At 40.2% G+C, this 15,880-nt stretch overlaps 1 protein-coding gene across 1 annotated transcript; it reads left to right on the top strand.

Moving 5' to 3' along the window:
* Window positions 1-10,368: 10,368 nt before the first annotated feature.
* On the top strand, window positions 10,369-10,866 carry LOC109218064 (copper transporter 5.1-like). Its single transcript, XM_019382383.1, has one exon. It carries the CDS (start codon window positions 10,389-10,391, stop codon window positions 10,839-10,841), a length of 453 nt encoding a protein of 150 aa, XP_019237928.1. The 5' UTR covers window positions 10,369-10,388; the 3' UTR covers window positions 10,842-10,866.
* The last annotated feature ends 5,014 nt before the right edge of the window (window positions 10,867-15,880 follow it).

The following is a 15,880-nucleotide window of genomic DNA, read 5'->3' as shown; positions in this document are numbered from 1 at the left end:
TTAGATTTGGCACTGTCAACAAGACTAGGCCAAGTTGTGCTAGAGTTAGGTATGGTGGATTTGCTTGAGGATCTAGCCAAAAAGAGTTCGTATAGATATAGAAGATGAAGCTGCAGGTACTGTCAGAACTGAATGGGTGAAGATACAATATGATTATATACCTAAATACTGTAAGGAATGCAAGTTGCAAGGACATAATGAAGAATCATATTGGAGACTACATCCAGAACTTTTTGTGGAGCCTGATAGGGAGAAGCCAGCTACTGATGCAAGAGGTAATGCTCAGAACTCTCAGAATAATTCAATTAGGATCTTATCTAGTGGTAAAGTTGTTGGGAATCTTGGTGAACAATGGAAGGAAGTTAGGGACAATCTAGTAAAAATGGTGCAAAGCAGGCTGAAATTAGAGGTCAAACTGGAAAAGAAATTGTTCTAGTTGATCCCCAGAATGTGCAACAAAATAGAGGGAATGCAGGTAAGCAGATGGTTCCATTTGAAATGGGTAATAATCAGCAGAGACAACAAGTCCTACCTAGTGCAGGAATGGAGATAGTCCCAGCTAATTTGCCAGTTAATCAGCAGATTCAGGTAGCCAACAAGTTTGCAGTTTTAGAGAATGAAGAGAGTGATGTAGATGGAGCTAATCAATTGGCAGTAGTGAATACCAACAATATCAAGTCCAAATGATACTTCACAGGTATCTGGGAGGTCACTTAATGCAGCAGCACCTGTTTTTGATCCTAAATCAAATGGAAAGAAGACAAGGAAGGAGAATAATGGTACAAAAGATGCAGTACATACAGGGGAGAAGAGTAATGAACAAGGAAAGGAATCCACAGCTCAATGGGTTAGTAGAACTTTTGTTGTCAATAATATTATTATGAATCAGTCTTGCTAAGAGATACCATCTCAGGCAACTGATCCAGAAGAACTAGCTGAGCAGGAATTGATGAAACAAAAGGTCAATTGGACTGGTGGTAGACTATGGAGCAATCAAACAGAAGAGGATCCAGATGAGGGGGATTTATCAGAAGGATATAAAGAGGAAGTTGTACCTGTAGGAAAGGAACAAGGAGAAGAAATCAGTGTTAATGGGAATACTAATTAGGGAAAGGGTCAGACAGGAGAAAAAACTACAGAAACAACTCACACTTCAATGGAGATTGTTGGATCAAGTTCTAAATTGCAACAGATAGATAATAGCTCCAACCCCATTCCCATTACTGATGACACTACTGATCCTACATCAAATCCTAGAGTTGAGGAGCCAATTGATCCTGGTGATACTGGTGAGGGGGAGGAGGAACAAAATGCGGAAAAGATTGGAGACACAGAAAAGGAGAATGAAGTAGCTGCCACTGATGAACAAAAGAATGATCAAATGGTCAGTATTATGAATGCAGAACAAGGGAACACAGCTGCTGCAGACAAAAGCATTATACCAAAGCCAACCAACAATCAGATTATTCCTAATGATCAGCAGAAGGATATGGAAGATGATACAGCAGGACAAAGAGGGGATTTAGATGCAGAATCCATTTGTCAAAACTTCATAAATGTTGCTAGACAAGGAGACATATCCCCTAGGTTTATGGATAAGGGCAAATCAGCTGGTAGGGGTAAAAAAAAAAAGGAGATTCCAAGCATTCAACCAGCTGGGGTCCAAACAAGGATGACTCACTCTAAATCCATCAATTAGAGATGAATGCTCTATTATGGAACATTAGATCTGTCAATACACAAGGAGCCTTTGAAAGGCTTATAACAATGCATAGAAAATACCATTTTGATTTCATAGGGCTGATGGAACTAATGCAGCAATCAAGAAAACTGGATGGCTATAGGAGGCAGATTGATTTTGAACAAGCCTTTGTCAACATCTCTAAGAAGATCTGGGTATTTATTGATGGCAAGTATGATATAACTGTGGAGATTAATTCAGTACAACAGTTAACATTGAGGTTATTTGATACAGAGGAGCAGAAGGAATTTATGATCACATTAGTCTATTCTAAGTGTGATCACATTGACAGAATTGAGTTATGGGATTCACTGTATTATTTAGCTCAAGACATGACTATCCCATGGTTGGTTGGAGGTGATTTTAATGTGATTTGGGATGAAGAAGAGAAGTTTAGAGGGCTGCCAATTCCTTTAAATGAAGTTGATGACTTCAGGCATTGTATGACTACTTGCAACCTTTCAGATCTTGGTTTTAAAGGGAGTATATATACTTGGTGGAATGGTCGTGCAGAAGAAGACTGTATTTTTAAAAGGCTAGATAGAGTTTTTGCTAACTTTGAAGCTCAACAGTTATGGCCAGGAATGGAGGTCACTCATCTGCCCAAAATTGGTTCAGATCATTGTCCTCTCTTGACTTCATTTGATTCAGTTTCTGTTCCTATAAATAAGAGCTTCAGATTTTTAAAGTTTTGGACAGAACATGAATCCTTTAAGGCAGAGGTACAGGAGAACTAGAAAGCAGATTTCTATGCAAATCCTTTCATATTGTTTAATCACAAACTCAAGAAACTGAAGAAGGCTCTATCAACATGGAGCAGAGCTACTTTTGGTGATATTTTTTAGAAGATAGCTAGCTTGGAAGAGGTAGTTAGAGTTCATGAAGCTCAGTTTGAAATTAACCCTACAATACAAAATAGAGAAAGATTGCAGAAGGTGCAGGCAGAATTAATCAAATATCTGGCATTGGAGGAAAAGTTTTGGAAGCAGAAAGCTGGAATGCAATGGTTCAATGATGGAGATAGAAATACGAAATTATTTCATGCACATGTGAATGGGAGGAGAAGAGGCTACAGCTTAAGAGAATCCAAAACACAGTTGGTGTTTGGATAGAAGATAAGGAAGAAATGGCTAAGAAGTGGTTCCTACTGCATTTGATATCATTGAACATGTACCACACATGGTGGATATGGAACAGAATCAAGAACTGCTGAGACAACCTACTACAGAAGAGGTTAAACAGGCTGTGTATGAGCTGAATGGTGATAGTGCTGGGGGTCCCGATGGATTTAATGGCTGTTTTTTTCATAGTTGCTGGGATATAGTTGGAGAGGATGTGGTGGAGATGGTGAAGGCCTTTTTCAATGGACAAGATCTTCTAGGTTTATCACTCATACAAACCTAGTATTACTATCTAAGAAGAAAGAGGTGATCACATTTTCAGACATGAGGTCTATTAGCCTTAGTAATTTTATCAACAAAGTATTTTCAAGGGTTATTCATGAGAGATTAGCTGGGCTCTTACCTAATCTTATATCTGATGAGCAAGTTGGCTTTGTGAAGGGCAGAAGTATTGTAGAAAATGTTCTATTGACACAAGAGATAATCACTGATATAAGGTTAAGGACTAAGGCAGGACCAAATGTAGTAATTAAGCTGGATATGATGAAGGCCTATGACAGACTTTCATGGCTGTTTCTGACCAAAATTTTGAGGAAAATGGGCTTTCTGAAAGATTCATTGGTTGGGTGTTTGGTTTGGTCTCTAATAATTGGTATTCTGTCTTGATAAATGGCCAACCACATGGTTTTTTCAAGTCCACTAGAGGAGTGAAACAGGGAGATCCCTTATCTCCTACTTTGTTCATACTGGCAGTAGAAGCATTATCAAGAGGATTGAATGCCCTGCATAATAATCTCTATTTCTGTGGCTTTGGCCTGCCTAAGTGGAGTCCTAAGATTAATCACTTTGCATATGCAGATGACACCATTATCTTTTCTTCTTCAGATGCAACTTCCTTGCAACTGATAATGCAAGTTTTGTCAGCTTATGAAGCAGCTTCAGGTCAGTTGATTAACAAAGCAAAATCTGCAGTCTATATGCATCATCTTACCAATGAAACAGTGTTTAGCAAGGTTGAAAGAGTGTCTGGGATCAGGAGGCAGGAGTTCCCATTTACATATTTGGGATGCCCTATTTTCTATGCTAGGAGGAAGATGGAATATTATAATGGTCTCATAAACAAGGTGCTGGATAAACTGCAGTCTTGGAAGGGGAAAATGTTGTCTATAGGAGGCAGGGCTATGTTGATTTCTCATGTTATTCAGAGTATGCCTATTCACTTACTGTCAGTTTTTAATGCACCAGCTTTTGTTATCAATAAATTGCACAAACTCATGGAAAGATTTTTTTGGAGTAGTTCAATTGAAGGAGGTAGCAGGCATTGGGCTTCTTGGGATGCATTATGCTTGCCACAAGAAGAAGGAGGGATTGGTTTTAGATCTTTACATGATGTCTCTAAGGCATTATTTTGTAAGTTGTGGTGGAACTTCTAAACAAAACCATCATTGTGGAGTTCATTTATGAGCCAAAAATACTGTAAGAAACTAAATGCCATTGTTGTTCCATGGAGAAGAAATGGCTCTCATATTTGGAGGAATATGTTAGAATGCAGAGATAGTATTGAGCATCAAATTCTGTGGCAGCCTAAAATGGGATCTGCATTATTTTGGTTTGAGAATTGGACTGGTTTGGGGGCTCTTTATTTGATAACACCACCAGACTTCTTCTGTGATGAGTCAATTCAAAATGTAAATGAAGTACTGAATGGGAGGAACTGGAATGAGCAGAAATTAAGGGAACTCTTACCTGAGGATCTGGCCAATCATATATTGCAGAACATCAAACCACCAGGTGAAAATATGGTACTGGACAAACCTTTTTGGATGTTGGAAACAAGGGGTGAGTTTACTGTGAGGTCAGCTTGGGATTATATCAGGAGAAGGAGGGAACCTTGCAAAGCTTACAAGATGATATGGGTGAAAGGGTTACCATTTAAAGTGTCTTTCTTCATGTGGAAGGTTTGGAAGAACAAAACACCTCTAGACGATTTTTTCAGAAGATTGGGATACCTTATGGCTTCTAGATGTTGGTGTTGTGTTCTACCACAAGAAGAAACCTTGGCACATTTGTTTTTCAAATCCTATACTGCTAGGAAGGTGTGGAAATATTTCCTATCAGCTGCAGGTATTAATATTGATGGACTCACGTTTCATCAAGTTGTGTGAAGTGTTGGACTGCCCAGGTGATCCCAAGGATACATCCAGTACTACAGGCATTGCCATCGATAATAGTTTGGGAATTATGGAAGAGAAGAAATTCATACAAATATGGAGATGCAGTCTCAGGTAATAGAGTTATATACCAGGTATCAATCACATTTCAATACCTAGTCAAATTCAGAAAACCAAGCTTGAAAAATGTACCACATAAATGGCCTGATTTGCTGCTATTACTAGAACAATACACACCCAAGTTGAAATATACTAAGGTGTTATGGGAGTTACCTGAGCAAGGATGGATAAAGGTCAATACTGATGAAGCATCTAGGGGTAATCCAGGTAAGAGTTCCATAGGCTATGTGTTGAGGAATGAAGAGGGGAATGTAGTCTATGCATGTGGTAGAGAAATAGAGGAGGGTACAAATACAGAAGCTGAGGTGAAAGCAATCCTAGAAGCCTTAAGGTACTGTGTTGAGCATGATTACATTCTTATTGACTTGCACACTGATTCAATGCTAGTCAAGAATGTACTAACAGGAGAATGGAATGTACCATGGTCTGTTGTAGTATATGTGGAGGAAATAAGGGAGCTTATGGAAAGATGCAACTTGAGGATATTTCATACAGTGAGGGAAGGAAACCAGCTAGCAGATCATATAGCCAATTATGCTTTGGATATTGGCCCAATGGAGTGTACTGGATTTGGAGATCTGGATGTCAAAGGGAGGAATATTGTGAATAGCGATAAATTACAATGCCCATACATCAGAGTAAAGGTTGCAAGAACCTAGGAGAGGAGGAGGAAAGGAGTAGCAGGAGCAGGGGAAATTCTGGGATGCCACACACTCATCATACTCAAATCCATGTGGAGGAGAGTATGGTGAATTTGTTTATTGCTAACCTAGTTATCTTTTTTGCAGGGAACGCTACTGTGGTCATGCCCCATCTTTTGAATAACTCTCATTTGCTGGTATTAGTACTATGTACTCATTCCAATGGGAGGGAAGCAAGGATGGGCATAAGCATGGCATGGGATTTACACAATAAAAAACTGGGCTACTATGTGCTTATTGAGGAGCTTTGGCATGTTTCTCATGATCAAGGCACCTTATTGATAAAGAATGTAACATGCTCAGCAACAGATTGCAGAATACAAGATAACATGGATACAACAGGATACCAGACACAGTCACACTCTAACTTTAGATGGGTACGACTATGTGACCAAAGGGACTACACAAGAATCACAGGATGGCAAACATACAGATGCTATACACATACAACATTATTGATACGCAGGCAAGATAATCCTAAAGGAAGTTCACACATAAGGGCAGGGTTCAAACTGCAATTTTGGTCACAGCAGACCAAGTCCAACATAATTCCCAGGTATCTATGGTCGAGAGTGTGTACTTCAGAGGCTTCTATGGGCTATGACAATGGGACAGCAAGGAGTTACATAACAGATACTTCAGCTATGGCAAACAATGAATACAAGATAGGGAAGATCTGGATTCCAAACACAAAGAACATCTGTGAAATTTGGAAGCACAACAGCTCAGTTACTAGGAGTTCAATACTTTTGGAAGCTCTAGCTAGTTGCAGATTTTCAACAAACGACAGGGATCAATCAATATCTACAATCATCACAAGGCCTAGAATTTTCAGAATACATAGCCAACATGACATGCACGCGAGCAGAAGTTGGAAATATGGCCATTTTTGTAATTTTCAGTTTTTTAGCCATTCCATAGTACAATATGTGATATCAATTTTGAGTCTACTACTCAAGATTGATAATAGGGATTATGTAAGTACAATAGGTAGTCATTTACAATCCTTAGCCACATTGACATTATGTTTTCACTTTATTTTAGATATATATAAAAATTAGCCCTAGGCAACTCGCCTAGTGGATTTAAAAACGGAAAAGGGTTAAAATTATCCCTATCGTTTGCTAAATGGTTTAAAAATACCCTCCGTCCATCTATCCGTCCAAAAAAACACACGACGTTATTTTTATATCTAAAAGTACCCCCTCCTTTTAACGGCGCAGCACGTGGGCCCCACTTCTAATGTGTTGTCATTTTTTTATTGGGCCACGTGGCTCTGCTCAGAATCCAAATATTCGCCCCATTACCCAAACCCGCCCAATTATTTGCCTGACCCATTACTTTCTCTTTTTCTTAATCTCTCCCCACCTTCTCACCATTATCACTCCAACACTCCCCACCCCCCACCCCCCACCCCCAACAAAAAAAAACCCAGACGCAACAAACTTCAAAGGTCCATACTTTTCCAATAAATCAGATTCGCATTCATATACATAAGAATTATATAAGAAGAAGAAGAATCTTTGATTTTTTTTTTGAAAAGGTAGTAACCGGGCTTCTTTGAAGTAATAAGACTATTCAAATTCCAATATTCATGGAGAAGAATCGTAATAAATGTAAAGAAGAGGCATCTTTTANAACACAACTCAAGTCTCAATTATAGCTTTACCCCTTGATTTCTCCACCAATCCGCTCGAATCTAGTCACAATTTACTTAATTACATTAATAAGTGCTAAATGAATCATCCCCAATGCATGAAAATAAGTTTTCCCAAGTTTTACCCAAAAAGGTCCAAAATGCCCCCGGGCCCACATGGTCAAAACCCGAGGTTCGAACCAAAACCGATTACCCATTCCCCCACAAACCCAAATATGTAATTTGTTTTGAAATCGGACCTCAAATTGAGGTCCAAATCCCCAATTTTTGAAAAACCTAGGTTCTACCCAACATACCCAAATTTCCCCATTAAAATCTTTGATTTAAAGTTGAAATTATGTTAAAAGATGTTAAGGAGTGAAGAAAATGAGTTAGAAGTCACTTACCAATCGTTTTGAAGAAGAAGAATCGTTGGGAAAATCGCCTCTTATGTTTTTGGGTTTTTGAAAAGTGAAAAATGACTGAAATTCCCGTTTATTTATACCCTTCGGAAGTCCCCTGCGCGGACCGCGCAAAAAGGACCGCGGCCGCACTGACCTACTTGAAGACCTGCTGATCTCTGAAGTTCCCTGCGCGGACCGCGCAAAGACGACCGCGGCCGCGCAGCACCTACCGCGGACCGCGCAAAGGCGATCGCGGCCGCACAGCACCAACCGCGGACCGCGCAAAGGCGGCCGCGCTGGCCCCTCCACGGCCGCACGCAATTTCTCGCGGACCGCGCTAGAAAGTTCAGAGTCTGCAATATTTTCCTGAACCTGCAACATCTGGTATTTTAAGCCTAAGGCATCCCGGAACCTACTCGAAACTCACCCGAGCCCTCGGAGCTCCAAACCAAACATACACACAACCTCAAAAACATCCTACGGACTTATCCGTGCGATCAAATCGCCAAAATAACGTCATATACCTCAAATCAAGCCTCAAAGCTCATGATTTCTTCCAAATTTTTCATAAAACATCAAATTTCCATTTTAAGTCCGAAACACGTCAAACGACGTCCGTTTTCAACCAAACTTTATAGAAAGTGCTTAAATCATATATAAGACTTGTACCGGGCGCCGGAACCAAAATACGGGCCCGATACCATAGTCTTCTAATCAAATTTCATTTTCAATTTCCTTAATCATTTCCAGAAAACAATTTCACACAAGAATTCATTTCTCGGGCTTGGGACCTCGGAATTCAATTCCGGGCATACGCCCAAGTCTCATATTTTCCTACGGACCCTCCGGGACCGTCAAATCACGGGTCCATTTACCCAAAATATTGACCGAAGTCAAATTTATTCATTTTAATATCAAAATTTAGCATTTTTCTCATAGAATTCATATTTAAGCTTTCCGGCTACGCGTCCGAGCTGCGCACGCAAATCGAAGCAATCCTAAATGAGGTTTTCAAGGCCTCGGAAGTACAAAATGGATAAGAAAACAGGTGATGACCCTTTGGGTCGTCACAATATATTTATATTTTGTGTCGAAAATAATCGACTATTTGGAAAAGGCTCCATCCGCTTCTGCTTTCACTATTCAAGCATTGTTCCAATGTTAAGCATAAGATGATTAAACATAGAAGAAAAAGAGTAAATAGTTTAAAGGTATAAGGGTGTGGATGGAAAAAAACATAGAAAAAAAGTGAATAGGAAGGGGAAACTTTGGAGCAACAGTAAAATTGTCTCCGTGTGATCTATAGGTCCCGGGTTTGAGCTGTGGAATCAGCCACTGATGCTTGTATTAGGGCAGAGTACCTACATCACATACCTTGGGGTACGACCCTTCCCCGAGCCCTGCGTAAAAGCGGAACGTTTTGTGCACGAGTTGCCCATCAGGGTGTGGATAAAAAACAATGAAATTTGGTATTGTTACGACTTTGGAGCTAGCCTTTCTGGTATAACTTATACTAATAATCATTGATTCATTGACTCAAATTATTACATGTCTACACTTGAATCATAATAATAGAATTATCAAATTCACAGCCTACAGCCATTTCTTTTTGGTAATTAAAGATCCCTTTTTTATTTATCAAGTGAAAGAATTACAGCTCAAGAGAAAACAAAACTGCTTAAAGGTTGGACATGCATCCCCAACCTTAGTAACAAAAAGTTATCTACATCTACGTTAGCCCATATTCTCCAAAATGTTGTCACTATCCGTGTTAGATCTTCCAGAAATACTAAGCTCAACTGCCAGACTCAGATCTCAAAACTCATCATATTCCACCAGAACTAGCCAACTGTTGGAGGTTGTTTGGTACGATGGAGGGATATCCCATGTGATTAGTTATCCCACCTTCTATATACGATAATTAATCCCACCATTTTAGGGGTTGTTTGGTTGGAAAAAGGTTATCCTAGGATAAATTATCCCGGGATTAGTTATTCCACCTTTCCATGGGGATAAAAAACACTACGAAAAAGGGTCAAAATTATCCCTATCGTTTGCTAAATGGTTTACAAATACCCTCCGTCCATCTATCCGTCCAAAAAAATACACGACGTTATTTTTATATCTAAAAGTACCCCTTCTTTTAACGGCGCAGCACGTGGGCCCCACTTCTAATGTGTTGTCATTTTTTTATTGGGCCACGTGGCTCTGCTCAGAATCCAAATATTCGCCCCATTAACCAAACCCGCCCAATTATTTGCCTGACCCATTACTTTCTCTTTTTCTTAATCTCTCCCCACCTTCTCATCATTCTCACTCCAACACCCCCCACCCCCACCCCCAACAAAAAAAAACCAGACGCAACAAATTCAAAGGTCCATACTTTTCCAATAAATCAAACAATCTAAAACCAACCCATCATCTTCCTCAAAAACCCCACCTCAAACTCCTCCTCTTCCGATCACAAATCCAAAAACCCAAAATCAAAGCAAAAATGATGCACATAACCTTTTACTGGTGTAACAAAGTGACCCTTTTGTTTGATTTTTGGAGAACTGATTCTTGGTCAAGCTATGCCCTCGCTTTACTCGCTTGTTTCATCGTCTCCGTTTTTTATCAGTATATGGAAGATCGCCATCAGCGATTCAAGATTCTCTCTTCAAAATCCAAGAAAAACTATCCTCCGTCGTCGTCCAACGCCGCCGTGAATACCCCTCTTCTTTACTCTTTTCCGACTGTCGGCAGTGTGTGGAATTCGGCGAGATTTGCGACGGCGATTCTATTTGGGATTAATTCGGCGATTGGGTATATGCTTATGTTGGCTATTATGTCGTTTAACGGTGGCGTTTTTGTTGCCGTCGTTTTGGGTCTGTCGATCGGATATTTGCTTTTTAGGACCGGTAAAGAGGATGTTGTGGTCGTTGATAATCCATGTGCCTGTGCTTGAAATTTTCTGAATATTAATGTTACTTGTAATGAGTTTGGTTCTTGTTTTACCCATAGAAATTATATGGAAAAATGATAATGAAGATGTTTTTTTTTGGAAGATGGCGCGGGTCAAATAGATGGCGGGTCAAACAAATGGGATGGGTATATTATACCCATATATATGAAGTGAAATTAGGAGCCACGTGGCCCAATAAAATGTTGCCAACGCATTAAAAGTGGGGCCCACATCTGCTGCCGTTAAAAGGAGGGGTAATTTTAGGTATATAAATAACGTTGTGTGCTTTTTTGGACGGATAGATGGACGGAGGGTATTTGTAAACCATTTAGTAAACGATAGGGATAATTTTGACCTTTTTCCGTTTGAAAAAAAAATGGTTGGACTGGTCATCTGTGGGGCTGAGCATGAAAAGGTGGTAGAGAGTAGCAAGAAAATAAGGGGAAGTGGCTCAGGGGAGGCTGCTGAAGGGCTGGTCAATCTAACTTCACATGCAGATGAACCTAGTTCATCTATTGAGGAGACCCTAGCAGACCTTCTGAAGAAAGTGGGTGCAAGTTATAACCCTAAGAAAAGGAGAACTCTAACACCAAAAGCTCCTAGCACTGCAAAAACTACCAAGAAAAGGAAGGCTACTTCTCTAACAACTACTAAGATTCCTCTACCAAAAGGAAGGGCCACAAGGAGTAAGTTGAAGCAGAGTGCGGATGAATTACAAAAGGCTATGGCAGAAAGCAAGAAGAAAAGAATCGACAAAGGGAAAGCTAAAGTTGCAGAGCCTGTTGAGGCTGTTGATGTGGATGAGATGGACCCGGTCCATCAGGGTGAACATGTGACTGTGGAGGTGCAGACCCCTAAGCCCAAGAAGACCAAGACTTCCTCCAAGAAGTCTTCATCTGTATCTAAGACTGCTGAACCCTCTTTGGCTAAAAGGACAAGGTCTGCTGCGAAAGCCAAGCAAGTTAAAATCACTGAGGAGGAAGATTGGAGTGGTGAAGAAGAGAGTGAATCTGATAATGAACAAGACAAGCTGGCCAAGTTTGGCAAACGAACCATCTTGAAGGGTAGACTTTTGAAGGATTTGGAGGAACCAGGGATGGTTCGACTGGTTGATGCTCTAGCTATTCAGGGATGGAAGGCATAGTCCTTCAGTTGGATGGCAGGCTGGCAAGGAATGAGATTATTGAGTTCATGGCCAATGTAGAGGTCAAGGATGGCAGAGTAACCAGCCAAGTGAAAGGGGTTCAAGTGTCTTTTGATGCTAAAAGGCTGGGTTAAATTCTAGACATTCCTTCTGAAGGGTATGATGACTAAACAAGGCAAAGATGGCCAAGTATGGACTCCCTTCCTATTTCCTTTGCCGTTACTAGGAAATTCTGTGATAGCACAGAAGTGAATGAGGCCAAGGTCATGTATAAGAGTGAAATGAAGCCATGCCACAAAGTCCTGTTTGAATTTGTCAACAAGTGTTTGCTGCCTAGGCAAGAAAGAAGACACATTGCTAACTACATGGATTTGGTTTTGATGGAGTGTCTTGAAAGTGGGAGGCCAATCAACTGGCCTGGATTTATGATCAAGCTGCTTGATAGGGTTATCAATGGCTCCAAGGCCCATGCCACTCCTTATGGTTTTATTCTCACTACTATTCATGCTCGTTGTAAGGTGCCACTGAAGAAGTGGGAGATGGCCACAAGCAAAGACCATTTTGGAATCAATACTCTGATTGCTTGTGATTATGAGGTTAATGCCATTCCCAATGAACCTAGTTCATCTAAGAAGACACATATCAATAGCAAGGTCAGAGCTCTATTGCAGGAGAGTGGGGCAAAGGATGCTGAGATAGCAAGGCTGAAGACTCGTTTGGCAGAGGTTGAATCTGAGAGAGATGCTCTCAAAACTGAGCTCACAAAGGAAAAGGAGAAGAATGATGGCATTCTTCAAGACATGCTGCACGTTATCCAAGCCAAAGCCCAATACTCTAGTTCTTCCAAGCCTTAATTGCCTTAGCCTTCATTTCCTGAACCTTGTCCAGATCTTTCAGTGACCCAGATTAGGGATTTTTTTTTGTTTTGCTCATGTTTTAACTATTTTTGTTTCTTTTTGTGAATTGTGGCAGAATCATATTCTCTATCAATGAAGTTTGTTGTTTTTGCTCTTGTTGACTGTTTATTTTTCCTTGATAGTCTGAATATGTGTAGTTGATTACTGATGATTAATCCATGAATGCATTTGCATTTTCCCCAGTGGCTATGAGTAATTTTTAAAATCTGAAGATCACACTTTGTTTATGAAACTTTTCGATGATGCCAAAAGGGGAGATATTGTGCTTTGTATTCTGAATAGTGATGTTTATAACCTAATGAACCTGGTCCTTGATGATAAGTGAAAAATTTCTAATTTTGCATTGATGATTGAGCTGAGTTCTGACAGGGCCTAAGTGTATGAAAAGCACAAAGTTTGTCATCATCAAAAAGGGGGAATTTGGTGGCCCAAGTAAAGGTGAGTTTTGAAGACTGACAAAGGAACTCAGACATGGACCAGGTCCATCCTAGTGAAGCACAGATATGGTTAACTCAAGCATGTGAGATGCATGTGAAGGAGATAAACTTATCTTAACAGAAGTGATATCTCCTGATCCTGATCGAAAAGGTTGCATATTGGATAAGGAGAAGGACTCCTTACTCAAAGAGAACACGGCTTAGGAAAGAGGAGGAGTTAGAGGTTGAGATCAACTAGAACTCTTCCACCAAGGAAGAGTAGCATCAGACTTCTAGTCAATCTCTATTTGCTAACTCCATAAATATCAGTGTTGTTCTCTTTTACATGTAACACACATAAATAGAAGTTAAACGTGAATTGAGAGCAAAATAGCAAGGCAATTTTGCAAGCAATTTCTGTGTGATCCAAGCGTGCAAACCTGAAGCTACTTGAACCAGATAGAAGAACCAATTCCAAGTGTCTGTCTTTTATTCTAGTTCAATTGTAGTAGGTGCTTTCATATTGTACCTTTCAGCTTTATCTAGAAGCAATTTTGTTAGGTACTTAGAGTTTTCAAGTTAGAGTTAACTTGAAGTTGTCGCAACAGTTGAGGCTGTGTGCTACAACGGGATTAGAGTTAATCCTAAGTTTACAAAAGTGTTTTGTTAGTGCAGTTTTTGGCTCAGTGATTTTAGTGGAGAGTTTGGGAAAATCCTACTAGAAAGTATGTCGTGGTTTTTTCACCTTTTGAGCCACGTGTTTTCCACGTAAAATCTTTGTGTTCTTTAATTTCTGTACTTATTATTCCGCACCAGTAGTAGTTGGAACACATGGAAGAACCAGGTCCTTCCATAAACAACTTAAGCGAAAAATTGGACACCACACAAATCACCCCCCCCCCCCCTCTTGTGTGGTATTGAAGTATAAAACATCAGTGAGTTATTCGAGTTTGATTTGAGAGTGTTGAAGGCAGGGGGAGTGAATTGGGAATGGACTGGGTCAATACAACAGTTGCAGTAGTGTTACACAGTCGTCCTCACAGTATTTCATTCCTTAAGGAAGGGAAATTCATTACACTTTTGGGTAAGGAGGAGGAGGGCCCGTTGGAACTTAAGGATGCTAAGGCCATTAAAAAACTATTGAGTTTGGGTCAGTGCATCTTCACAGCCCAACTGGTGGCAGAAACGACCCCACAAGAGCCCACGATTTCTAGGCTAATTCAATTGTTGATACAAAAATATTCAGAGGTGTTTCAAGAGCCTAAGGGGTTACCACCGACAAGGAAGAGTGATCATTCCATTGAACTATACCAGGGTCAAATCCAGTCAATCAAAGACCTTATAGGTACTCATACGAACAGAAAAATATTATAGAGAAGATGGTGAGAGAAATGTTGGCAGCCCAAGTGATTTCTCATAGTTGTTCTCCATTTGTTTCCCCAGTGATCTTAGTTAACAAGAAAGATTCATCGTGACGATCTTGTGTTGACTATCGCAAACTCAATGAGATCACTGTGAAGAATAAATATTCCATTCCAGTGGTGGAAGATCTATTAGATGAGTTACATGGGGCAAAAAATTTCTCAAAATTGGACTTGAGGTCCGATTATCACCAACTTCTTATGAGGAAAGGTGATGAGTATAAAACGACATTTAGAACACATCATGGCTTATGGGAATTTTGTGTCATGCCCTTTGGACTGACAAATGCACCCGCTACCTTCCAAGCTTTAATGCATGAAATCTTTGGGCCAATTTTAAGGAAGTTTGTTCTAGTCTTTTTTGACGACATATTAGTGTATAGTACCAAGCTGGAAGAACACTTACAACACCTAGAGTTGGTCTTTGAGTTGCTAAAGTTGAACCAGTTGGTTGCCAAATACTCTAAATGCAGTTTCGCCCAAAGGCGGGTTGAATACCTTGGTCACATTATTTCAGGTGAAGTGGTTAGCACAGATGTGACTAAAATTAAAGCCATGGTGACTTGGCCTAGGCCCAACAATTTGAAGAATCTAAGAGGGTTCCTAGGATTAACGGGTTACTATAGGCGTTTTATCAAGAACTATGCTGTGATAAGCAAACCCCTCATAGAATTACTCAAGAAAGGAGTTTTCTAATGGACTGACCTAGCCACCAAGGCGTTCGAGGAACTGAAGAAGGCAATGGTAAGCGCTCCTGTACTTGGCTTGCCCAATTTCTCCCAACCTTTTGTCATTGAAGTTGATGCCAGTGGGACAGGGATAGGAGCAGTGCTTATGCAGAGCAAGAAACCTCTTACGTACCTCAGCCAAACTCTCAGCCCCAAGCATTTAGGCGTGTCCGCCTATGAAAAGGAGCTGATTGCGCTTTTGACGGTAGTAGAAAAGTGGAGAAACTATATACAGCCTAATAAATTCATCATCCGCACTGACCATTTCAGCCTGAAGTACCTTCGTGACCAGAGGATAACAACAGCCTTACAACACAAAGGTATCACAAAATTGATGGGTCTTGATTATGAAATCCACTATAGGAAAGGTACAGATAATGCAGTGGCAGATGCCTTATCCCGCAAACATGAAAATT

The sequence above is a fragment of the Nicotiana attenuata genome, unplaced genomic scaffold, assembly GCF_001879085.1.
Source record: "Nicotiana attenuata strain UT unplaced genomic scaffold, NIATTr2, whole genome shotgun sequence".
Classification (NCBI taxonomy): domain Eukaryota; kingdom Viridiplantae; phylum Streptophyta; class Magnoliopsida; order Solanales; family Solanaceae; genus Nicotiana; species Nicotiana attenuata.
This window is presented reverse-complemented; position numbering and strand designations above follow the sequence as displayed.

Bases quoted from the DNA above. Each gene is read 5' to 3' on its own strand.
- LOC109218064 (XM_019382383.1), top strand. From the start codon at position 10,389: ATGATGCACATAACCTTTTACTGGTGTAACAAAGTGACCCTTTTGTTT.